Source organism: Crocuta crocuta, unplaced genomic scaffold, assembly GCF_008692635.1.
Source record: "Crocuta crocuta isolate KB4526 unplaced genomic scaffold, BGI_CrCroc_1.0 scaffold299, whole genome shotgun sequence".
NCBI lineage: Eukaryota > Metazoa > Chordata > Mammalia > Carnivora > Hyaenidae > Crocuta > Crocuta crocuta.
Genome location: NW_027532747.1, coordinates 11,382,679 through 11,404,679, shown reverse-complemented (window position 1 = coordinate 11,404,679; position 22,001 = coordinate 11,382,679). Strand labels below are relative to the sequence as shown.

Here is a 22,001-nt window from a genome sequence, read left to right as displayed (position 1 = left end):
CTGAGTGGTGTCATCAGCCAGGTGTCAATCAGCCAGAGGTCCTAGGGGGAGACACTAAGTTTGGCTTTGGTTACTTGCAGGGCATCAGTGTATGTGTGTGTATGTGTGTGTGCATGCGTGTGTACACAGATACAGAGAAGACAACAGATATACACACATACTCAAACACAAGCAAAAGTATAAATACATATACAACTATATACTTTTATATGTATATAGTCCTTATACTATTGTGTAACTATATATTATATATATATAACTATTATAAAATAGTATAACAACTATATACATATAAAAGTATATAGTTGTATAAAAGTATAACAATAGTTATATTGTATATATATACAGCAATATACCTTATACTATTGTGAAATTCAACATTGTGTTTAAATTCCTGGATAACCTAAACACAGCCTAGGCTAACTACAAAAAAATTACTTCTGTGAGCTAAGCAAAAGTAACTAATGTGACTCTTCGTGGAAATCTCCCATCTTCTTCCCAGCCCACCTTTGTTTTCCCCCTAAGGTAAAAAGACATTCCCTGACTGGGTCAGCTCCTCTGCCTCCTTTCCAGGGGAAATCCAAGAAATTGGTAAAATGGAGCTAAAACTAAGGAGAGTAGAGAAGTTACATTTATCTACATAATGAATAGCTAAGGCGCAGTAGGGAGGGGACGGAAAGACTGCTTGGAGCACGTAGTGCTTGGGGAGGTTGGAAGCTGCGAGAGTTGGGGTTACAGAGCTGGCCGTCAATGGGCCTGTAGGAGGGAGAAAAGAGATGAATGTGCTTGCTGTGCATTAAGGGGCTTCTTAATGCAAGTCCTCCAGAATTTGTTTTCATAAGTATTATCAGCTTGTTTCTGACAGCTGTCAGGACCTCTACACTTCTTCCGGTTATACACAGATTGCTTAGACATTCCATACAACTCTGGCATTTCTCTCAGCATTCATGAAGGGGTAGTTGTCTCACCCCTCACCTATCAAACTGTTTCACATCAGTAGATGCCAGATTTGTTAGCGGAGATCGACAGTTGTCAAGACCTTCTGTTATAGTATTTTATATATGATGATGAAAAGGCAAGAGTGAGTTCCTATATTTTGTACTGTTGGGTGTTAGTGAAATATTTTTAGCATTTCACAACTAAAATGCCTAAATTAATCGGGAGCAGGGAAAAAAAAACAAAAAACAATAATGAATTCATCTTTCCAGTTGAGCAACAGGTAACATTTTGAGCACCTGTTATGGAAGTTTCCAGAGGCCAAAGGAATGCTTGCTATCTTTCTAATGTCCTGGTGGATGTAATAAATGATCAACTTTACCAACCAGGTGCAAGATTAGTTATTTTAAGACAACATGTGGCATCACCCTAAGTCACAAGCATCAAGGGCAGAAAGAAAACTGATCCAAGTAACTCATTAGACAAGGAAATACTCTCAGATGATCATGTCTATTCCAGAAACCAAATAATAGCTTAAACGCTGATCCAACAGTTTATATCAAGTTCGCAGTTCCAAATTCCGTTCCAGTTCTAGGAACAATACGTGAAGTTCTTCTCAGTTATGATTGTTGCACAGTTTAAATGTTTTATATTTTCACAATTGTCTTAGTTCTTTGAAAGTCTACCTCGTTGTCTAAAATTGTTGACAATAACCTAATAACTTCGCTTTACATTTTTTTCAAGTAAAATATTGACAAGATTCACATTTCGCTTCTGTTACTTCGTTGCCCCACACAAGCGCTTGGAGCGCGAGTCCTTCAGCGAGGGATTTGGTTCCTATCGGCTTCCGTAGCGTCCCTAGGCAACTTCCGCTTCTGTCGGCCGCCTTGGTGGATGTATTTCCGGTAGCGGCTGTTCCAGCGGCTGAAGCAAGATGGTGAGTGACTAAGGGTTTCGGCCCGTAGTCGCGGTGCGACGGGGTCGAAGCGACCCGAGACGAGAGGGCAAGGCGGCTCCCCGAGGCACTCGATCCGCCCGCTCCCCGGCCCACCGGCCCGGTCTCCTTGCGGGACCGAGGCTCCGAGGTCCGCCGCGGCCCGGGCCCGACCAGCGGGCCGCGCCCGGGGTCCCTGGGGCCGGAGCTCGGCGCTAAGGGCCCCCCGGGAGGGCTAGTGGGGCGGCGGAGCGGGTCGGGGCGCCCGGCCTTGCTCCTCCGTTGACGCGGGCCCTGCCGAGCGGCGCGGGGAGTTTCAGCGGGAGCCTCGCCGAGCACCTGGGACGAGTGCTCTCCGAGCCGCTCAGGTGCAGGGCTGCGCGGCCGGAGGAGAGGGAGGGATTCGTTCCGGCCGAGGAGCGGAGAGCGCGGGGGTGGAGGACCGCTCGGAGTGGGGCCACTTGGAAGAGGCGTTCAAGACTGACGTCTGTATGACTGGGGGACCTCGGAGGGGAAGCTGCCGCTAGCGTTTCTTCGTTAACTAGGCAGGTATCTGTTGAGCACCCGCAACTTTTGGGGGGGCCAAGCTCTGCTCTAAGCCCTGAGGGTACAAGAGGTGACCATGATTGGCGAAATCTCTGCCTTCATGGAGCTTACATTCTAGACAAGGCAGACCAAAAAAAAAAAAAAAATTGAAAAACAGACATGCCATATAATGGCAGGGAGCGGATTAGAAATTGGTGCTTGGCCCTTGCTGTGTGGTTGTTTATAGAAAGGGATGGGATGGGAGAGGTGGCCACTTCACGTAGGGTGTCAGCAAAGGTCCTCCGAGGAGGTGAGATTTGAGCAGAGCTCTAAACAAAATGAGAGTAGCCTATGCAGACCTCTGAGGGGATCGTGGCAGAAGGAGTAGTAAGTGCAAAGGGCCTAAGATGGCAGTACGTTTAGCCTGTATCCTCAACGTCAAGAACGCCTGACCACGGAATCTTCTGGGTCTTATAAGGACTGTGGGGTAATATTCTAAGCATGTGCTAGGTGCTCTTCCAGCATTGTTACCATTATTGAAGTACAGCTGACGCAGTGTTACATTAGATTCAGGGGGACAACCCAGTGATTGGACGAGTCTGTACTATGCTGTGCTCACAAGTGTAGCTCCCATCTGTCACCATACAGTGAGGTGCCATCACAGTACCGTTGACTATGCATTTATGTGCTGTGCCCCTGGGACTTGAGCACCTTCTATCACTGGAATCCCGTACCTTCCATCCCCTTCATCCACTGCCCCCTCCCTCTGGCGGCCACCAGTTCTCTGTGTTTATGGATCTGTTTCTGCTTTGTTTTTTGATTCCATGTATTAAGTGAAGTCATAAGGTATTTGCCTTTCTCTGTCTGACTTCATTTAACTTAATACCCTCTGAGTCCATTAACAGCACAAATGGCAAGATCTTTTTTTTTTTTTTTTAATGGCTGGGTAATATCCGTTGTGTTTGTGCGTTTACACACCACATCTTCTTTATCCATTCATTTATTGATAGCCCTTAGGTTGCTTCCGTATCTTGGCTACTGTAAATAATGCTTCAGTAAACGCAGGGTTACTTTCCAGCATTTTCTTCTTATCCTTGCAGTAATCATTATCATCCTCACTTTACAAGGAGGAAAGGGAGACACAGTGAGTGGCTGTGCTGTTATGCAAACCCTGCCAGTCTTTGCTAGAAGCCATGCAGTAGAGACACTGGTGTCCAGTAGACCGGATTCCTGGCTGCGTATGTGACAAGCTTCGTGATAATAGGTCACTTAACATCCCTGTGCCTTCGTCTCCTTAGCTGTAAACGAGGGTTCAATGATTGTACCAACCTCACAGAGCCTGTAAGAAGTAAATCAGATGGTACCCTGAGAATGCAGTTTGGTGTAGATTCAGGACTTGATAATGGGTATATTTGTTATTGTTATTTGAGATTGAGAAACATCTTGTAAAATGCCCCAGAAATGAAGAATTTTAGGACCCACACAGGAAAATTGCCTCCCTGTGGGGCCAGGCTTGCGGGATCACGAGAGAGGTCGATGAAGCTGGGAAAGGTCAGCTGCAGCCAGTTTGGCAAGGGCCACGTGTGCCACTCCGGGGTTTGGACAATACACTGTAAATGTGGGGAGCAGCTGAAGGTTTTTGACGAGAATTAAAGGATCAGCTCTTTGTTTTTTACAAGGGGATAGCTGGACCGGTGAGGGGAGACCGTGCTGTGGGAATGTCAGCGGGAAGTCAGGGTCCTGGATAAAAACAGAGATGAACGACATAGATTTATTTCAGAGCCTAGATTTTGTAACCAGACTGATCATTAAAATCCTGACCCTGACATTTCTTAGTTACCAGCAGTGTTGTATTGCTGAGTAGTTCCTTCCAGTCCTGCAAATGCTGAGCGGTTTACCTGTTACCTCATCTTCAGGAACAGGAGCTAGAATCATCCCCACTTTCCAGTTAAGAATGCCGATGCTCAGGGAGGTGACCTAAAGCCAGAGTCTAAAGTTAGATGCATCTGATTCCATAGCCCATGTTCTTAGGCTCCTCACAGTTCTTCGTCTAAAAAGGAGAATAATAAACCCCACCTTGAAAGATGGTGTGGAATTAATGAAATGGTGAAGGAAAATGCCTGGTACAGAGTTAGGCACATAGTAAGCAACCCACAAACGTTAGCTGCCACAGCCAGCAGCACATTTCTTTAGGAGGTGTGAGTAAGTAATTGCTAAAGGCCTGTAATTTGGACAGCCCATTGCAGTGTAACTACGTCTGTTAACCAAAATTTCTCAGAGCCTGTAATTACCTTCTTCAGAAAACACAAAATTTTAAGAATCCTGCAGGCGGGAGAACTATATTTGACCCTAATTCTTTTAGGTAGCCATGATATGCTTGCTCTGTCTTGATAATGAAGCTGACAGTGTATTAACTTAGAGGTGCTTACGTGGAAGTGATTACTGAGGACCCCTCTGTTCAAGTAAGTTCACTATTTAAGGTACTGTTCTTTGTGAAGCAGTCCCTTGTAACCAAGGGGTCTGTTTAAAAACCCAATACAAAATCAACATACAGAAATTGGTTACATTTTTATGCATCAATAATGAAGCAACAGAGAAATCAAGAAACTGATCCCATTCACAATTGCACAAAAAAACATAAAATACCTAGTAATAAACCTAACCAAAGACGTAAAAGATCTGCATGACGAAAACTATAGAAAACTTACGAAGGAAATTGAAGACGACACAAAGAAATGGAAAAACGTTCCATGCTCACGGATTAGAAGAATAAATATTATTAAAATGTTATTACTACCCAAAGCAATCTACACATTCAGTGCAATCCCAATCAAAACTGCAACAGCATTTTTCTCAAAGCTAGAACAAAGAATCCTAAAATTTGTATGGAACCACAAAAGACCCCAAAAGCCAAAGTAATATTGAAGAAGAAAACCAAAATGGGAGGCATCACCATCTCAGACTTTAGCCTCTACTACAAAGCTGTCATCAAGACAGTATGGTATTGGCACAAAAACAGACACGTAGACCAGTGGAATAGGATAGAGAACTCAAAATTGGACCCACGAATGTATGGCCAATTAATCTTTGACAAAGTGGGAAAGAGTATCCAATGGAAAACAGACATCCTCTTTAATAGATGGTGCTGGGGGAACTGGACAGCAACATGCAGAAGAATGAAACTAGATCAATTTCTCACACCATGCACAAAAATAAACTCAAAATGGATGAAGGACCTGAATATGGAAACCATCAAAACCCTAGAGGAAAAAGCAGGAAACCGTCTCCTTGACTTCCACCACAGCAATTTCTTATTCAGCACATCCCCAAAGGCAAGGGAATCAAGAGCAGAAATGAACTAGTGGGACCTCATCAGGATAAAAAGCTTCTGCATGACAAAGGAAACAAACAATAAGNGCAATGAGAAAGAATGAAATCTGGCCATTTGTAACAATGTGGATGGAACTTGAGGGTGTTATGCTAAGTGAAATAAGTCAGGCAGAGAAGGACAGATACCATATGTTTGCACGTATAGGTGGATTAGGAGGAACTTAACAGAGAACCATGGGGGAGAAGGTGAAAAATAGTTGGGGAGAGGGAGGGAGGCAAACCATGAGAGACTCTTGAATACTGAGAACAAACTGAGGGCTGATGGGGATGGGGAGAGGGGAAGGGGGGTGATGCACATGAAGGAAGGCACTTGTTGGGATGACCAGTGGGTGTTATATGGAAACCAACTTGACAATAAGCTATTTAAGAAAATAAATAAATAAAACCTGAAATCCCACGAGCATGTTAATACACTTGAGATCTTGATACTTTAAGGTGATTTAGCTTTTCAGGCTGGGAAGAAGGACCTGCCTGAGAGCCCCAGGCTTCAGAGATGGGAGGTATAAGATGCTATTGAAAGGAAAGTCTCCTGGGTCTTGGTGTAATTTTAGTAAGGAGTAAATGATAAGTGATTGTTAAGTAGGTAAAGTGATTTAGCTTTGATGGCCTAATTTCATGAAATATGCTCAAGTAGTTTTATATTAAAGAATGTCCCCTCAGAAAGGGGTGGTCTTGGATCCCAGCCACATTAGGATCCACCAGTCTCTTAATAGAGTTCTCTGTGATTTAGGATGCAGTCAGTTGCAAGGCACACCACTGATCTAACAGCTTTTCAGGAAAAAAAGAAATTCTGCCATGCCAAATGTGCATGTTGACTGCAGGGCACATCTGAAGTCCAGAAATGTTAAAATGGGGGGGGGTTTGGGTGTCATGGAATCTTTGAAGTGATCACATTCTGAATTTACACCTCTGATTTCTTTTTTTCAGGGTCAAAGTCAGAGTGGTGGTCATGGCCCTGGAGGTGGCAAGAAGGATGACAAGGTAAATAAGCCAGATGTATCTTTGATGTACATTGTGCAACATATCACAGCTCTCAGCTGAGAAGTTCTTTAGGGATTTGTGAGTGTCAAAATGCAAAATAAATGACCTGTAGTTCTTTAACTAGCCTGGCTTCAGATACAGTATCCTTTTCATGTTCTAGAAAAGATTGTTGATCTGTCAAGTAATTATGAATTAATGATTTTGATTTTAGAGAGAAAGTGTGTGTTGGGGGGGGGGCGGCTGGAGAGAGAGAGAGAGAGAGTGAGAATCTTAAGCCGGCTCCACAGTCAGCACACAGCCTGACACGGGACTTGATTCCATGACCTTGGGATCATGATCTGAGCCAAAATCAAGAGTCAGATGCTCAAACGACTGAAGCATCTGAAGCATCAAACAGCTGAAGTTCAGGTGCACTGAACTAATGATTTTTTTTTTTTTTTAAATGTATTTTGAGAGAGTGTGTACGTGTAGGACAGGCAGCTGGAATCCCAGGCAGGCATGGACCGTGACGCAGGCCTCGAACCCACAAACCATGAGATCATGGCCTGAGCCAAAACCACGAGGCGAATGCTTACTTAACCAACTGAGCCACTCTGGCCTCCCACCCCAAATTAATGATTTTTAAATGTGTAAAATAACATTACAGAGTGTTAAAATAAATTGCCAGTAAATTAGTGTTTAATATCCTCAGATGTAAAGAAGAATTGTCACATTATTTCAGCTCAAACTTTTGGTATTTAATTCTGAATTTTGACCTCTAGTCCTTATTGAATAATTTATCATTGTGTATTGTAAAAAGAAAGATCAAGGGGTGCCTGGGGGGGCTTAGTTGGTTAAGCGTCTGACTCTTGATTTCAGCTCCAGTCATTATCTCAGTTTGTGAGATTGAGCCCCACATCAGGCTCCGCACTGACAGTAGAGAGCCTGCTTGGGATTCATATGTGTGTGCACGCGCTCTCTGCCTCTCCTATGGACTCTCTCAAATAAATAAACTTTTAAAAATAAAAAAACAGGGGTGCCTGGGTGGCTTAGTCAGTTAAGCGTCCGACTTTCGCTTAGGTCATGATCTCGCGGTTCGTGGGTTTGAGCCCCGTGTCGGGCTCTGTGCTGACTGCCAGTTCTGAGCCTGGAGCCTATTTCAGAGTCTGTGTCTCCCTCTCTCTCTGACCCTCCCCTGCTCACGCTGTCTCTCTCTCTCTCCTAGAAATAAACAAAAATATTTTTAAAAAAATAAAATAAAAATAAAGAGATCAGTTACATTTACCCATTAAAATTGCAAGAGTGTTATATAAACCTAGCTTTATTTATAAAAGGACAATTTTTTAATGGCATTCTGAAAGATACGGAAAATTATAGCCTCTAGAAATGGATGATGGCCCTACAGAAGTAAGTTTGTGTTTTGATACGATTTGTGTGGCTTTTGTTTTTTCTTGCTGTTCTAAAATTTCAAGGACAAGAAAAAGAAATACGAACCTCCTGTACCAACAAGAGTGGGGAAAAAGAAGAAGAAAACAAAGGGACCAGATGCTGCCAGCAAGCTGCCACTGGGTAATGGTCCTCCTTGCTGTCTCGATCCCATGAGCGCCGTCTGTGTATGTGCAGTTTAGCGGTCTGAGTGGGGAGGCAGGAGACGGGTGGCCGCAGCTCTGGCTTCTGTATGCGGCGCTCCCCTTGGCTGCGGCACAGCTGTTTTGATGGTAGCCGTGTACAGACAGTATACAGCCACGTCTCACTTAAATAACCACCCTCCCTCTAATGTGCAAAAAGTGTAGTTTGAGATGAGAAAACTCAGGTTGAGTTTGAATAACGTAGAAACATGCTTATTCCCTGAAGAAACAGAATGCCATTATGTTGGAATTCCCATCTTGTGATTCCTGAACATCAGCTGTTTCATTGGCTTAGTACTGAACATAGACCAAGATTCGGACCCGGTGAGCTGACGCAGCCCACCTCTCCGTCCTCAGCCCGCCACTCCCTTGCTCGTTCACGTGGCCCTGCCTTGTGTTCTCTGACTCTTACTCACAGTAGGGCTTTTGCCCTTTGCTTAAAAATGTCCTTCCCATGGCTGCCTTCTCATCACTTCGGCTCACAGAACCCCTCCACCCCCATCAAAACAAGTCTTTCCCTGCTTAGATGAAATCATTTTTTAAATATTGGTTGGATCAGAATGAAAGGAGTCAGACAGTTTGAAAAAAATGAATAATGAATCAATATGGTACCGGTAAAGACTAGGTCCTCAGATTGCTGGCAGAGCATAGGAAGTCTAAAGGCTACAGGGGTCATTACTATGTGGTAAAGGTGGCGTCTGAGTTCTGTGGGAAGAGGAGGAGTTCTTTAACATAAATGGCTGGCATATTTTAGTTGCTATTGAAGGAAAATGAAATTAGACCCCTTTTTATCAGATGGATTACAGACTTGAAAATAAGTAAATAAATGAAAATTTGGGAATGTATTTAACCTTAGGGAAGGAGAGACATTAACACCTGTGGGGAATAAAAAACCAAAGCAAACTATCTTTTGGGTCACTGAGTTCTTTTCTTCTTACATATATAGACAGTTCACTTTGCGTATGTCATTTTGTAATAGCTGTCTGGTCGTACACCTTGTCCCATTTCTACCTGCTTACTTGTAACTGTCAAAGTCTCTTTTCCTTTTGCAGTTAGACACCTGCTCATTTTAAGTCTTAACCTTTTTTCCTTATGGATGGACTTAATTCATTGCAAACTTTGAGCTCCAAATACAATAAACCTTTTTTAATTACAGTGACACCTCACACTCAGTGCCGTTTAAAATTACTGAAGTTAGAGAGAATTAAAGACTACCTTCTCATGGAGGAAGAATTCATTAGAAATCAGGAACAAATGAAGCCTTTAGAAGAAAAGCAAGAGGTAAGTTGAGAAATTACTGTAACTTTCATTTTACAAAGTAACAGTTTTGGTTATTAAATAGAATTCGGTGAATAAATGAAATCCAAGTAATTGACCTGTTTAGGCTTTTATGAATCATAAATTAGCTGCCTTTTAACAGCACCACCTGCTTTGTAAACAGTAAAATCTAGTAAATCTAGTAAAACTGTCAGCATTGTCTATTTTTAGGTCTAATCTGCTTTTCCTTCATGCATACTCTTACATAGGAGGAAAGATCAAAGGTGGATGATCTGAGGGGGACCCCAATGTCGGTAGGAACGCTGGAAGAGATCATTGATGACAATCATGCCATCGTGTCCACATCTGTGGGCTCAGAACACTACGTCAGCATTCTTTCCTTTGTAGACAAGGACCTGCTGGAACCAGGCTGTTCAGTCCTGCTCAACCACAAGGCAAGTTGCTGGTGTCTAAGCCCTCAGGAATGCTTTCTCCTTCCTCTCAGATCTGTCCGTCCGTGCCGTCCTGGTGATTGGTATTGCATGGTTGTAAATGGGTTGTGTAAACCTCACATCCCTGCAGTAAAAACGTAATGTTCTCTGTTAGGTACATGCCGTCATAGGGGTGCTCATGGATGACACAGATCCCTTGGTCACAGTGATGAAGGTAGAAAAGGCCCCCCAGGAAACCTATGCTGATATTGGGGGTTTGGACAACCAGATCCAGGAAATTAAGGTAGGTCTGGGAACTGGCTCTGGTTTTGAGACTTTTGGTTTTTTACTACTGGCTTATTTAGGGTGCTTCAAGTTATCTTGCATATTTTGTTTTTTCAAACAAGTAACACTCAGCGTTTGCCAGTTGTGTGGTATTTTGTAGTTGTCAATACGGAGTTAGGTAATAGAAATAAATTGTGATTATTCTTCCAGCAGCTGCAGCTTAATCCTTGTTATATGCAGTGTTGATTATCTGGGTGAACATGTAATGTGTCTGTTTGGGTGAACTTCAGCTGTGGCATCTGGACACCTCCAGTGACGTGGGGGCAGTGTGAGTCGGGGGAGATGAAGTGGTCACTCAGGTTGGCTGTGGGCCAGCCCCCTGCAGGTTCTCCATCTGTAGGGAGGTCTTGCAGAGCCATCATGGGAGTCCACCCGGGACCTCTCAGACAGCTGGACCTCCAGCCATCATGTCCGTCAGTGTAACAGCACTGGGAAAATCATGCCATCTCCCGTGTAGTTTAAGTGGAAAGGGTGTGTTTTCACTTTTTAAGTTCCTTTTGCTCAGGAAGAGCTTACTAGATGTTGCTCAAGGCTAACTTCTGGAAAGTTAGAGGGAAATTGGGAGCAAGAGGAAGGGGATGGGTGCTGGCAGTTCAGGTAGGACTGATGTCCTCTTCCTTGTGTCCTTGCTGCTAGGTGAAGTCGGCCGCAGTGTCTCTAACAGTAGTAAGTGAGAGCTTAGCTTATTTTCGTTGAAAGTGAGCTATAGTCATGATGCCGGTTAATGGATCTGATCATTTCAGGAAGAAAGCATTTCATTTTGACCAGTGTTTATTTTCTATAGGAATCTGTGGAGCTTCCTCTCACTCATCCCGAATATTACGAAGAGATGGGTATAAAGCCCCCAAAGGGGGTCATTCTCTACGGACCACCTGGCACAGGTACGTGTGCTCTGTGACGCTTTCTGGGCACCCACCTGAGCTCTGGAGTAGCGGCGTTAACTTGTTCTAATTATTTCATTCTTGAGTAAGGATGCCACAGTTCCTTAGTCTCAAACAGAGTTCTCTAAGCATCATGTTGGACATTTTTGGAATAAATGCGGAGACATACCTATTACATAAAAGTATATTTATCTGTATAGTAGATGCTAAGAAACTGAATTATCTTAGACTTGAAATTGTAGACTTAACAGGCTTAATGTTAACAACAGTAGCAGGAATTGCAACAAAAAATAAACACTGGTAGGCACCCCCTCCCTAAGTGCCTGCTCACTGTGAATGTATTTAGTTTTTTAGAACTCCTCTTCTGTACTCCATTTATATGCTGTAAGACATAAGGCTTTCAAGTATTCATAGGATTAATGGGAGTCTATTAAATACACTTTATAAGACACAAACCTGGGTGCTCAACCTTGGCTGAACACCTTGGAGCTTAAAAAAAATACCGATACCTGGTCTCATCCCTGAAAATCCCCATTTGCATCTAGAGCGTGGCCAGACATCAGAACATGGTGGACAGCCACTGATTTAAAATCTATTCTGTGCTGTTCAGATTAGGTTCATTCTCTGGTCCACTGGTACTGAGTGAATAGATGAAGATAAAAATACATACATTTGGTTGACTGTGTAATTAGTGTAAGTTGTACAATCCAGGACTTAGCAGTGCATTGCTGTGTAAATCCCAAAGGAAGCAGTTATTTGAGTGAATTGAAACTGTCCCCAGGAGGATTCTGGGATAACAGGATTGCCCACAGTGGAGGGACAGGGACACAAGTGAACTCAGAGCTTCTGCAGCTTCCATCTCACAGTCCAGGAAGTAAAGTCTCAGAGGGGCCGGAGACTACTAGCCCCCAGGCCGCAGTGGCTCTGGGAGCTGAGCTGGAACAGAGGCTGGAATAGAGGCTGCCTCTGGTGCACACGCACTGCGGGGGCTGATCCGAGGTGCTGGGGTGAAGCACAGGGTGGCAGGCCCGTCAGGGGAAGGAAGAAACTGGTTCAGGGGTCCCTCTGGTTACTGCAGTGCCACAGCAGCTGGCCTACAGCTTTCGGACCATAAGATGCCAGCCACTTAGAAAGGTCCTTTTTTGTCATCTGTTCACCAGCCTTAATCGGTTCTCTCCAGGGAGTAGTCCACACTTGCAAGCCCACACTCCCGCCCCTCGGCCTGTCCCACCACGAGGGTGTCGTTGCCACATTTTGTTGTAAAGCTTGGCGCTTTGTCCTCCTTCCCACTGAACTAAGTCTTCTGTGTCTGTTACTCACCGGCAGCCTCCTCCCCTTCCCCTGCGCACCTACGGTTGGTCCTTTACCGGCTCTGCCTCCAACTGCCACTGTGTCCTGATGCTCCCGTTTGGCCCTTTGCCCCTGTCCTCATTCATCATCAAGGGGCCAAGGTCTTCTAGCCCTAAAGTTCACAGAGTGGTTGCCAGGTCCTTATTTTTGACCTGAAATAGAAATATCAAGAAATGGGGCAGGATTGGAAATGTTTGAGATCTTCCCTGAGATTGGCGAGAGGAAGCTCCTCATGAGGGCACACCAGAGACTGAGAGAAGTTTCTAGAGCTGAACTGTGGTTGTGGGCTTCACTGGGAACCGGCCGTCTCAGCTGAGCCTCGGGCAAGCCCACCCAGCACAGCCACGACTCCTTGGGTGGCCGCTGGGGTTTGCAGGCCTGGTGCTCTGGAAAGAGTGTTTCCTTAGGTCAAACCTAGGGTTCTCGGGCCGTTTTTCCATCACTGATTGTTTCATAGGAGTTGAGTTGGATCTCAAACCCTGGTTGCATGGGTCAGGTTAATACTCTATGCAAGTTCGAATAATCTAGTTAAAAACTATTTTCTGACATGATGACTTTAGGAAAATAGATAAAAATAATCAGAACGTTCTGAATTTCCTCTTCTCTGCCTTAGAGAACATAATGTCAAGACACTGGAATGGTGGCGTGCCTTTTCATCAGCGGGGTCTGCCCATTTTTGATGGTAGTGATAGATTTTTAAGTTAAAACAAAACTTGAGAGTTTTTATCCCTGTCTTTTCTTTTTTCTAATTTAAAATAGGTAAAACCTTATTAGCCAAAGCAGTAGCAAACCAAACCTCAGCCACTTTCCTAAGAGTGGTTGGCTCTGAACTTATTCAGAAGTACCTAGGTGACGGGCCCAAACTCGTTCGGGAATTGTTTCGAGTTGCGGAGGAACATGCACCGTCCATCGTGTTTATTGATGAAATTGATGCCATTGGAACAAAAAGGTACGCCTGTCTCTTTGTGCTGTTTAGACATAAAACCGTGTAGCTCTTGTGTGAGAATGATCCTGGAGTACTGCCTGTGTGGCCTGCACATGGGTTTGCCTCGGCTCCTACTGTGCGCGGCTCTCTCTGGACGCCGTAGGCTCTGATCCAAGGTGCCAGGTGCCACGAGTCGTGACCGTCTGGAGGTTAGTCTGCAGCCATGCCTTGAGCGTCCACTCTGAGCCAGGCATCATCTGGACTCTGGGGACACTGCCACTGTTGCAAGCCTCTGAGAGCTCACGATCAGGTTGGGGGCTCAGATACTAAACGTGGAGGATGAACTCATGACGCTGCATCAGGCCTGAAATCGTCAACAATTTAAGTAACATGATGCGGTGGTTGGGAGGGAGTGCTGATTTTGTTGCTAGAATTGAGGGCATCAGAGGTGTTTTTCTAATTCCCCTTCAGCAGATGTCAGATTTTCCTTCTCTTCGTTTTCAAAGATATGACTCAAATTCCGGTGGCGAAAGAGAAATTCAACGAACAATGTTGGAACTGTTGAACCAGCTGGATGGATTTGATTCAAGGGGTGACGTGAAAGTTATCATGGCCACAAACCGAATAGAAACGTTGGATCCAGCACTTATCAGACCAGGTCGAATTTGCTTTTGTCCCATCATGGAGAATGAGTGTGTTTATGTGTTTAAGTGCACTTTTGTGGGATTTAAAACTACATGTCAAGGCAGATACATTATTGAAGTGTAGAATAACTTCCGGAAAGCTGCATCTCCTGAGGTAATGGTTAAGGAAGAACGTGATGTAGCAGGCGACGTGTGGTCCTCTTCCTTACAGTCTTGTGACTGTTTCTCTTCCCCATAATGAGTATTCTTTTTTTCTGAATAACTCCTATGTTAGCCCAAATGTGGGTATTTACAGACTACAAAGAGCAATATTCACTTTTCAGGATTTGGACCCCTTCCCACACGGGAAGTGTCCCTCTGACCGAAACTGCATGTGTGAGGGGCCAAGGCGGAGCCTGACCTGAAACTTTTTATACCCACAGGCCGCATTGACAGGAAAATTGAGTTCCCCCTGCCCGATGAAAAGACTAAGAAGCGCATCTTTCAGATCCACACAAGCAGGATGACGCTGGCCGATGACGTGACCCTGGATGACTTGATCATGGCTAAAGATGACCTCTCCGGGGCCGACATCAAGGTGGGAACCTGGGCTGGACCGCACGTCTTGGTTTTGTGTGTGTGAGTGACGGCGAGGCCTGGCAGCACGGAGTATGGGTCCGGCCTGCTTTGTACGTGAGGACCTGGGTTCCTGTCCGCTGTGAGGGCCACGGTCAGGTGGGGACGGCGCACGTAGGGCCTTTTCATGCCAGTGCCTGTGCGGAACCGTGCATCGTTGGCACCTGCAGAATTGGGTGTCTTTTTTGGTGATTTCAGTTTTCAAGAGCTTTTTTACATTTTGCACCAGCTTTATAGTTTGAGAAATTCAAAGTCTTCAGAAAAGTTGTAATAGTAAATACCCATATACCCATCACTTCAGTTCACCAAATGTTACCCTTTTACTTCTTTATCTTTTTTTTCGCTGAACCATCTGAAATACCCTGAAGGTCACTACCAGATGAACTTCAGGGCCGAGGTTGTGGTTTTATCACATCATGTTGCATGCGTGGTTTTACTTTTGGCACGTGACATGGAGATTCCCGTACAGCCAGGACACAGGTCCTCTACTCCGTGTAGACAGGTGAAATGGATGGGTGCTCTGCTGCCTCGGAGATTCCCGGCGTAACTGCATCTGTTGCCTGGGAACGGGACTCCCTGTGACGAGAGTGGGGCATTGGTGGTAGAGCTTCCCTCCCGGGCCACCCCACCGGCTAGACCCCGAGCCAGTCCTCCTCCTCAGAGCCACTTCGGATCCTCTGAGAAAGTTATTAGAATGCTTAAAACATTCACAAGATCTAATCTTTTCCCAAATGGTTTAAGCAGTTTTAGCCTGGGTGTCTTACACCTTATTTCGAAGTAGCTCTGAATTGTTCAAATACAGAGTATTTCCTTTTCTGAACATACTGTTCTTTCTCACAGGCAATCTGTACAGAAGCCGGTCTGATGGCCTTGAGAGAACGCAGGATGAAAGTAACAAATGAAGACTTTAAAAAATCTAAAGAAAATGTTCTTTATAAAAAACAAGAAGGCACCCCTGAGGGGCTCTACCTGTAGCCACATTTGCCTTCAAGGAGATGGTCAGGAAGCTGCCAGAGGAACCTCATCCAGTTGATCTTTCTTAGCAACCCCCCCCCCCATGCCCCTTTCTGNGCCAGTCCTCCTCCTCAGAGCCACTTCGGATCCTCTGAGAAAGTTATTAGAATGCTTAAAACATTCACAAGATCTAATCTTTTCCCAAATGGTTTAAGCAGTTTTAGCCTGGGTGTCTTACACCTTATTTCGAAGTAGCTCTGAATTGTTCAAATACAGAGTATTTCCTTTTCTGAACATACTGTTCTTTCTCACAGGCAATCTGTACAGAAGCCGGTCTGATGGCCTTGAGAGAACGCAGGATGAAAGTAACAAATGAAGACTTTAAAAAATCTAAAGAAAATGTTCTTTATAAAAAACAAGAAGGCACCCCTGAGGGGCTCTACCTGTAGCCACATTTGCCTTCAAGGAGATGGTCAGGAAGCTGCCAGAGGAACCTCATCCAGTTGATCTTTCTTAGCAACCCCCCCCCCCATGCCCCTTTCTGAGCCTGATGTGTAGGGTGCCCCCAGGCTGCCTTCATGTGTCAGCCACGTGCAGTGTTCTCCCCTCAATAAAGCGACTTCCTCCTCAGACCGTTCATCCTGTTCCTGGAGCCTGCACGCCGGCCGCTCAGCAGCAACAAGCAGGTGAACCAAGGTGCTAGGGAGGCTTCTGGGTGACGGCCAGTGTAGACATGAACACCTCCCGCCTTGCTCTCCTCCCCAGTGGCAGGGCTGGACAGCAGCTACTGGGAAAGAAACCGTGACTGCAGAGGCCAAGTGTGTGGCTTGGCTTTGGAAGGAGACCCAGCTTTCCCTTCTGGAAGGTCTCTGGAGCATGAGGGGTCTACTAGAACGCATTCTTGGGGCAGGAAGGTACTGGCGTTGCTAAGAAAGGTTCCTGAAAGGATTCTGCCCCATCCTCCCTGTTCTTACGGGTTTAGAAACCTCATCCCCCTTACCTTTCTGCATCTACTTCCTGCACTTCTCTCCCCTGAACAGCGCCATCTTCAAGCCGGTAAGGAAGTGGGGCAGATCGCGGCACGTGTCCCCGGGGCTGGCCTGCCCCCTTCTCCCCATCCAGCGTCCACTGGTTCCTAGGCAAGAGTCTGTTCACAACATGGGCTTCTCTGGATGAGATGCCAAAGAAATACTACTTCAGCCATTCTAGAGATCCTATTTTTTTTGTCAGCAGCTGACCAAATTTCACTTCAAGCAGGACCTCAGGGAAAATCAAGCAATTTCTGCCCAGTTGAATGTTGTTAATAATGACTGACTGCAAGGCATGTCCTTTTCAGAAGAAAGTGGTCTGAATGTAGATATTTACATTTCATTCCATTCATACTCTCAAATCAAAACAAGAATGTGGCCGGTCTGGGCCTCAGTGTCACAGTCCCCAGGAGAGAGCGCACCCGGGGCTGGTCTCAGGCAGGAGTGGGTTTGGCGGGAAGGCGCTGGCCCCACTCTACTTCTCAGACGGATGCCTTCAGGGGTCCTTTGGGCGGTGCTCCCCACGCTGCGCGCACCTAAGTCCCCAGGGGTCCTGCTCCAGTGCAGGCCCTGACTCAGAAGGGCTGAGGTGGGTGGGCCCGAGAGGCTGCATCTCTAACGAGCCCCCAGGTGGTGCTACTGGGCCACAGAGGGGAGGCGGCCTCAAGTCGAGCTTAGCGGATAGTAAGAAATTTTAACACACTTGACAGAGGTCAGAACACCAAGTTTTAAATGGCTCTTAGGGCAAAATCTACTGTCCTGCTATAACCAGCTGCGGGGAGAGGCCCTGGTGCCGAGTAACCAGACCTTTCTTACCCCGACGGCAGGACACCAAGGATGCCAATGGGGCACGTTCCCGGGGCGGGCGCCGGCCGGCCAGTGAAGCGCAGAGCGGACCTCCGCACGCCAACCACGACAGGTTTCGTTTTCACTTGGCAGAATTGTTACCTACATACACATGGTCACATATATAATATGTAAACAATAGCTTCTGTGTCCTTTACACGTCCAAAACATGTGCAAGAGGTAGAAGACTGATAACCCGGACACAGATTACTAAGAATTAAACTTGAAAGGCATAGGTCTCCTAACACGCTCACACGCATGCGTCCGCATCCTGTGGTCCTGGCTCCGGCGGGGGCAGGTGGGGACCCGTCCCTCCTGGTCTCTAGTCCTCGAGCAGAAGCTCCAGCTCCTCGGCCGGCAGGCGCACCCGGAGCTCCTTCTCCGTCATCAGGTCCAGCACCTCCTGCAGCTCTTCGGGGAAGTACTCCACGGCGTCCAGGTACAGCACCTAGGGCCGGGGGTCCTTGCTAGCGAGCTGCGCCCGGCCACCCTCGCAGCCTGCACTCCCCTCGGCCGACCTTCGGGAAGGACGCCCGACTCCCAGATGTGGTGTGGAGGGGGTGAACGCCAGCAAAGCCTTCTCTATCCAAAGTGGGGCCAGGCCTAGGCAGACATTTCTGTCCCCATTTTTGATGCCTCCTCACCAGGCTCTGCGAGGCAGAGCTGGGACAGAGACCCCAGTGCTTTCAGCATCTGGGCTGAGCTCCGGGCAAATGACAGAAGCCCTTGCCCACAGCAAGGCTGTGCCCGTGAAACGCCAGCTCCAGCGCAGGGAGAGGGAACAATCGCCTGTCAGCTGAGGCGCCACAGCGGACAGCTGCACGATGACAAGCGGTGTACCCTCCGAACCTTGGCGGAAGGTCCCTGGGGACGTGCCGATCTCAGGGGCTTTGGAACTTACCTTTGCCCAGGGACAACTCTGAAGCGCTTTGTAGAACACGCCTTTGCTCCTCTCTCTGTTTCCTAAGGACATCTGAGGCAGGGGGCAAAGCACAGAAACGATTACTTGAAGCAGAGAGTCCAGCGCTACAGAAAGTGCCCTGTGCGGATCTGCCTGGGGGCAGCCGGCCAGCCGTGGGGAGGGGTGCCACCGCCACAGCACGCGCTCCGTCACCCTCAGGGCGGGCCGAGCCCACAGCCGCAGAGGAGCAGGGCTGGGTGGTGGCCTCGGGTTCCGACAGCCCCTCCAAAGGCTACGTGCGCAGCACCAGCGCCGTGAGCACAACAAGACTCCCATCGGCTCCTGTAAATTCCGGCCTGTCCATACACTCCAGCTTCTAGCGGCCAACAGGAAAGAAGTAATGACCCCCAGAGGGTGAAATACAATCAGCGGCCACACAGTCCGGTGCCACTGCTCCCTTTACTAAGACTGACTTCATCGGGCCCACGTCACCAGCTGACCACTTTATACACTAGTTTCTTTCCCACTTAGGGAACTAGGTACGTGGTCAAATTAAAACACTCTGAGAATCTTGAAAATAACGGCAATTTGGGGGCACCTGGCTGGCTAAATCGATGGTGTGAGTGACTCTTCATCTTGGGGTTGTGAGCTCGAGCGCCATGTTGGGAACAGAGTTTACTTAAAAGTTTTTAAAAAAAAAGAACGGGGCACCTGGGTGGCTCAGTCGGTTAAGTGTCCGACTTCAGCTCAGGTCACGATCTCCCAGTTTGTGAATCTGAGCTCTACATCAGGCTCTGTGCTGACAATACAGAGCCTGCTAGGGGTTCTCTCTCTATCCCTCCCCAGCTTGTGCTTGCACACTGGCTCCAAATAAATAAACTTAAAAAAAGATTAAAAGAAAAACTGCAATTTTAGCCAAAACGACAAGGCTCAGCAGAGAGCATTACTATGTAAGGAGAACGGCGCATTTGAAAGCACCCCCAAAACAGAGGTTCCAACCTAAGTCCAAACCTCAGTGGGTGATGTTAACTTTCCCCAACTCCTGTACTCTGCACGGCCAACAACGAACCATAACTCCTTCCATCGTTCTGGCCAAGAAACAGGAGAGAAAATCTGCACACGCGCACATGCAGCCAGGAAGGCACAAATACACAACCCACCAAAGCACCAGCGGCCCCCTACGGAGCCAGCTCCCCTTGGCCTCTCCCGGCACACGCGGCCTGCACCCCTGCTTTCGGTCTTGTTCTGATTTTTCTCCTGGGTTATCAGAGCCCTGCGAGCCAACCCGGATGCCTCAAGAGCTGCGACAGGAAGTCCCGCTCTGACTCAGCTCCAACTCCTTCTCGGTCCAGCGCTAACCTTTCCTGAAGGAGAAATTCCTTAAGGGCCCCATTCTTTTCTTCCAAGTCCACAAGAGTTTTTCTGTCCAAAATCTGAATCTGGCTCATGGAAGAGTCTTTGTAAACATACAGGACGTCTACCTCGCACCATCCATCTCTACTGACCAAGACAGGAGAGAGTAGAGCTGGCAAGAGCACGAGCCCTCCCTTTCCTCACTTCAAGGTCTTCACTTGCTGACACAGGCTCGCCCGGTATTGGTGCTGGAAATGTTGGGCAGCATCTCATCTCCTTGGGCTCAGCGCCCACCCACGGGAGCAGAGGTGCACCTGGAGCCCATTCCCCTGACCGCTGCCTCAGGTGCACCCGATTAACAGGCCGCCGCCACAAATGCACTGTGAACACCACAGCAGCCCCTGCACTTCTGAAGGTTTCTACGTCACACACGGGCATTAAAATATCAAATCTGAGCTTTTGGGTTTTAAAATGTTAAAAAAGAAAAAACATGCACACAAACTTTTGTGGTACGTCATCTTGATGCCGACTTCCATGCACAAGGAAGTGCCTGTTTGTCCCAGGCGTGCCAGTAAGTGGCTGGCCTGAGATCCTGCGTCCTCCCTACCACGCCGGCCTGTGAGAGGTTGGGGGTGTTGGGGGGGCGGGGGGCGGCACGCGGGCACAAAAAGACGAATTCTGAAATCTATGAAGATGGAGGCAGCCCATGGCTCTCCTAACCCGTAACTTACTTTCTACCAGCCTCTTTATACCTGACTCTGTCCTAGGTCAAGTGGAAAAGTCCACAAACTTTGAGTGCCTTGAGAAGTTACCCAATGGAAACAGAGATAAGGAAGGTCACTCCTGGCTTCTGAAAGCCACGAGGTTCATTACAGATCACGTGGATGTGGTTTAGCGGCCTTCAGCTAAAACACTCAAGTGGCCTAGAAGACTAGGTTTCTAAAGAGCCACGCAACTTGAATGCAGATGTTTTTCTAGCAAATGAGGCCCGTTCCGATGCCAAAGGCAACGGTGATTCACGGACTCTGTGAAGCCCAGGAACCACCTAGCAGCCTCCACACGCACATCAGCAAAATTAAAGGGCACCTACCGTGTTCAATCACTACGGTACTGTTCAGAGAAAACAAAGCTTCTCTGGAGAGGTCTATCGTAAAAGCTACATTCTAGGCTGAATTTCATCCTGAACGACAGAACAGAATCAGGACCTGGGAGCTCTGAGGAACAGATGGCAAAGAATTAAGGTCTCTTTCCAATGAAAGCTCAGACCATTTCCAAGTTGTTGGCTCAACAAACGAAGTCAACTCCGAGAGACCCACAGCCCGTGACCCCTTCCCCAGCCCTAAGGCACCAGACCTTATCCACCGGGGTTCCCGTGAGGATTAAGCGAGGCCAAGAAGGTGTGAGGGCAAAGCAAGGCCCCGCCAGCTTTCCTGGAGGGGCGGCTACCGGATGCCTCTACTTTCTCACCTGTCAGGAATTAAAGCTCGGCTTAAAAACTTGAAATACGTTCTTACCAAAAAATTCAAGTACATCCTCCACAGCAAGGGGCATTGGCTGCCGTTGTCGCTCCGCAGCGCGTTTTCAAACAGGGCTCTGATGCGGTGTGTCAAGCCGGTCTCGGGAATCGTGGCGTGGACCTCTCTCCCATCCACCCTGCAAGACAAAGGCTCCCGTGACTCTGAGGCCAGTTCTCGCACCCGCAGCAGCACAGGAGGAAGAGGTACATTAGTGACCGCACATGTCGGCACGGGTAGGACCAGAGTGTGTCAGGGAGGGAGCTGTCCCGTGTGTGGGGGCGCTTGGGGTGCAGAGCCCAGACCAGACGTGGCCCCTCCCAGGCCAGGGGAAGGCAGCACATCCAGGGCTGTGTGGTTTTCTACACCAAAGTCCACTTCAAAGTCACCCACAAACTCCCTGCTCTCTGTTTTCTAAAGAAAGCCTACCCTTTAATCAGCAGAATGCAAATTCTACTCTATGGGAAGGAAAGTCCTTTCCATTTAGGGAAAGGAGAGTGAATAAAATCCCAGTGGAAGAAATAAAAAACAAAGTGAAACACTGTTCAGAGGCAACTCCGCGTAGTCAGCTTATACAAACAAGG

General features: G+C 47.2%; 2 protein-coding genes across 4 annotated transcripts in view; one reads left to right on the top strand and one right to left on the bottom strand.

Annotated features, from left to right (window-relative positions):
• Nucleotides 1-1,803: 1,803 nt before the first annotated feature.
• PSMC1 (proteasome 26S subunit, ATPase 1) lies at nt 1,804-15,889 on the top strand. Its single transcript, XM_077780843.1, has 11 exons — nt 1,804-1,873; nt 6,713-6,766; nt 8,218-8,314; nt 9,530-9,654; nt 9,900-10,085; nt 10,237-10,365; nt 11,191-11,287; nt 13,397-13,586; nt 14,069-14,220; nt 14,629-14,783; nt 15,662-15,889. The coding sequence occupies exons 1-11, from the start codon at nt 1,871-1,873 to the stop codon at nt 15,794-15,796; spliced, it is 1,323 nt and encodes a 440-aa protein (XP_077636969.1). The 5' UTR covers nt 1,804-1,870; the 3' UTR covers nt 15,797-15,889.
• Nucleotides 15,890-15,953: 64 nt separating this feature from the next.
• NRDE2 (NRDE-2, necessary for RNA interference, domain containing) overlaps nt 15,954-22,001 on the bottom strand; it is a 51,692-nt gene continuing 45,644 nt past the window's right edge. Inside the window, exons 12-15 of one of the 3 annotated variants that reach the window (XR_013339261.1) lie at nt 21,418-21,556; nt 18,551-18,622; nt 17,620-18,097; nt 15,954-16,910 (exon numbers count right to left, since the gene is read on the bottom strand). Coding sequence is in view for 1 of the 3 variants with exons in the window: in XM_077780842.1 (XP_077636968.1) it covers nt 17,972-18,097; nt 18,551-18,622; nt 21,418-21,556 (337 nt within the window). In the remaining 2 variants the exon portion in view is untranslated. Of the gene's footprint in view, nt 16,911-17,516; nt 18,098-18,550; nt 18,623-21,417; nt 21,557-22,001 lie in introns of those variants that run through there. The other 2 variants (XR_013339262.1, XM_077780842.1) reach the window with 2 other exon arrangements.

Bases quoted from the DNA above. Each gene is read 5' to 3' on its own strand.
- PSMC1 (XM_077780843.1), top strand. The intron at 10,366-11,190 runs GTAGGTCTGGGA...TATTTTCTATAG, and splicing joins ACCAGATCCAGGAAATTAAG to GAATCTGTGGAGCTTCCTCT. The intron at 14,221-14,628 runs GTCGAATTTGCT...TTATACCCACAG, and splicing joins TCCAGCACTTATCAGACCAG to GCCGCATTGACAGGAAAATT.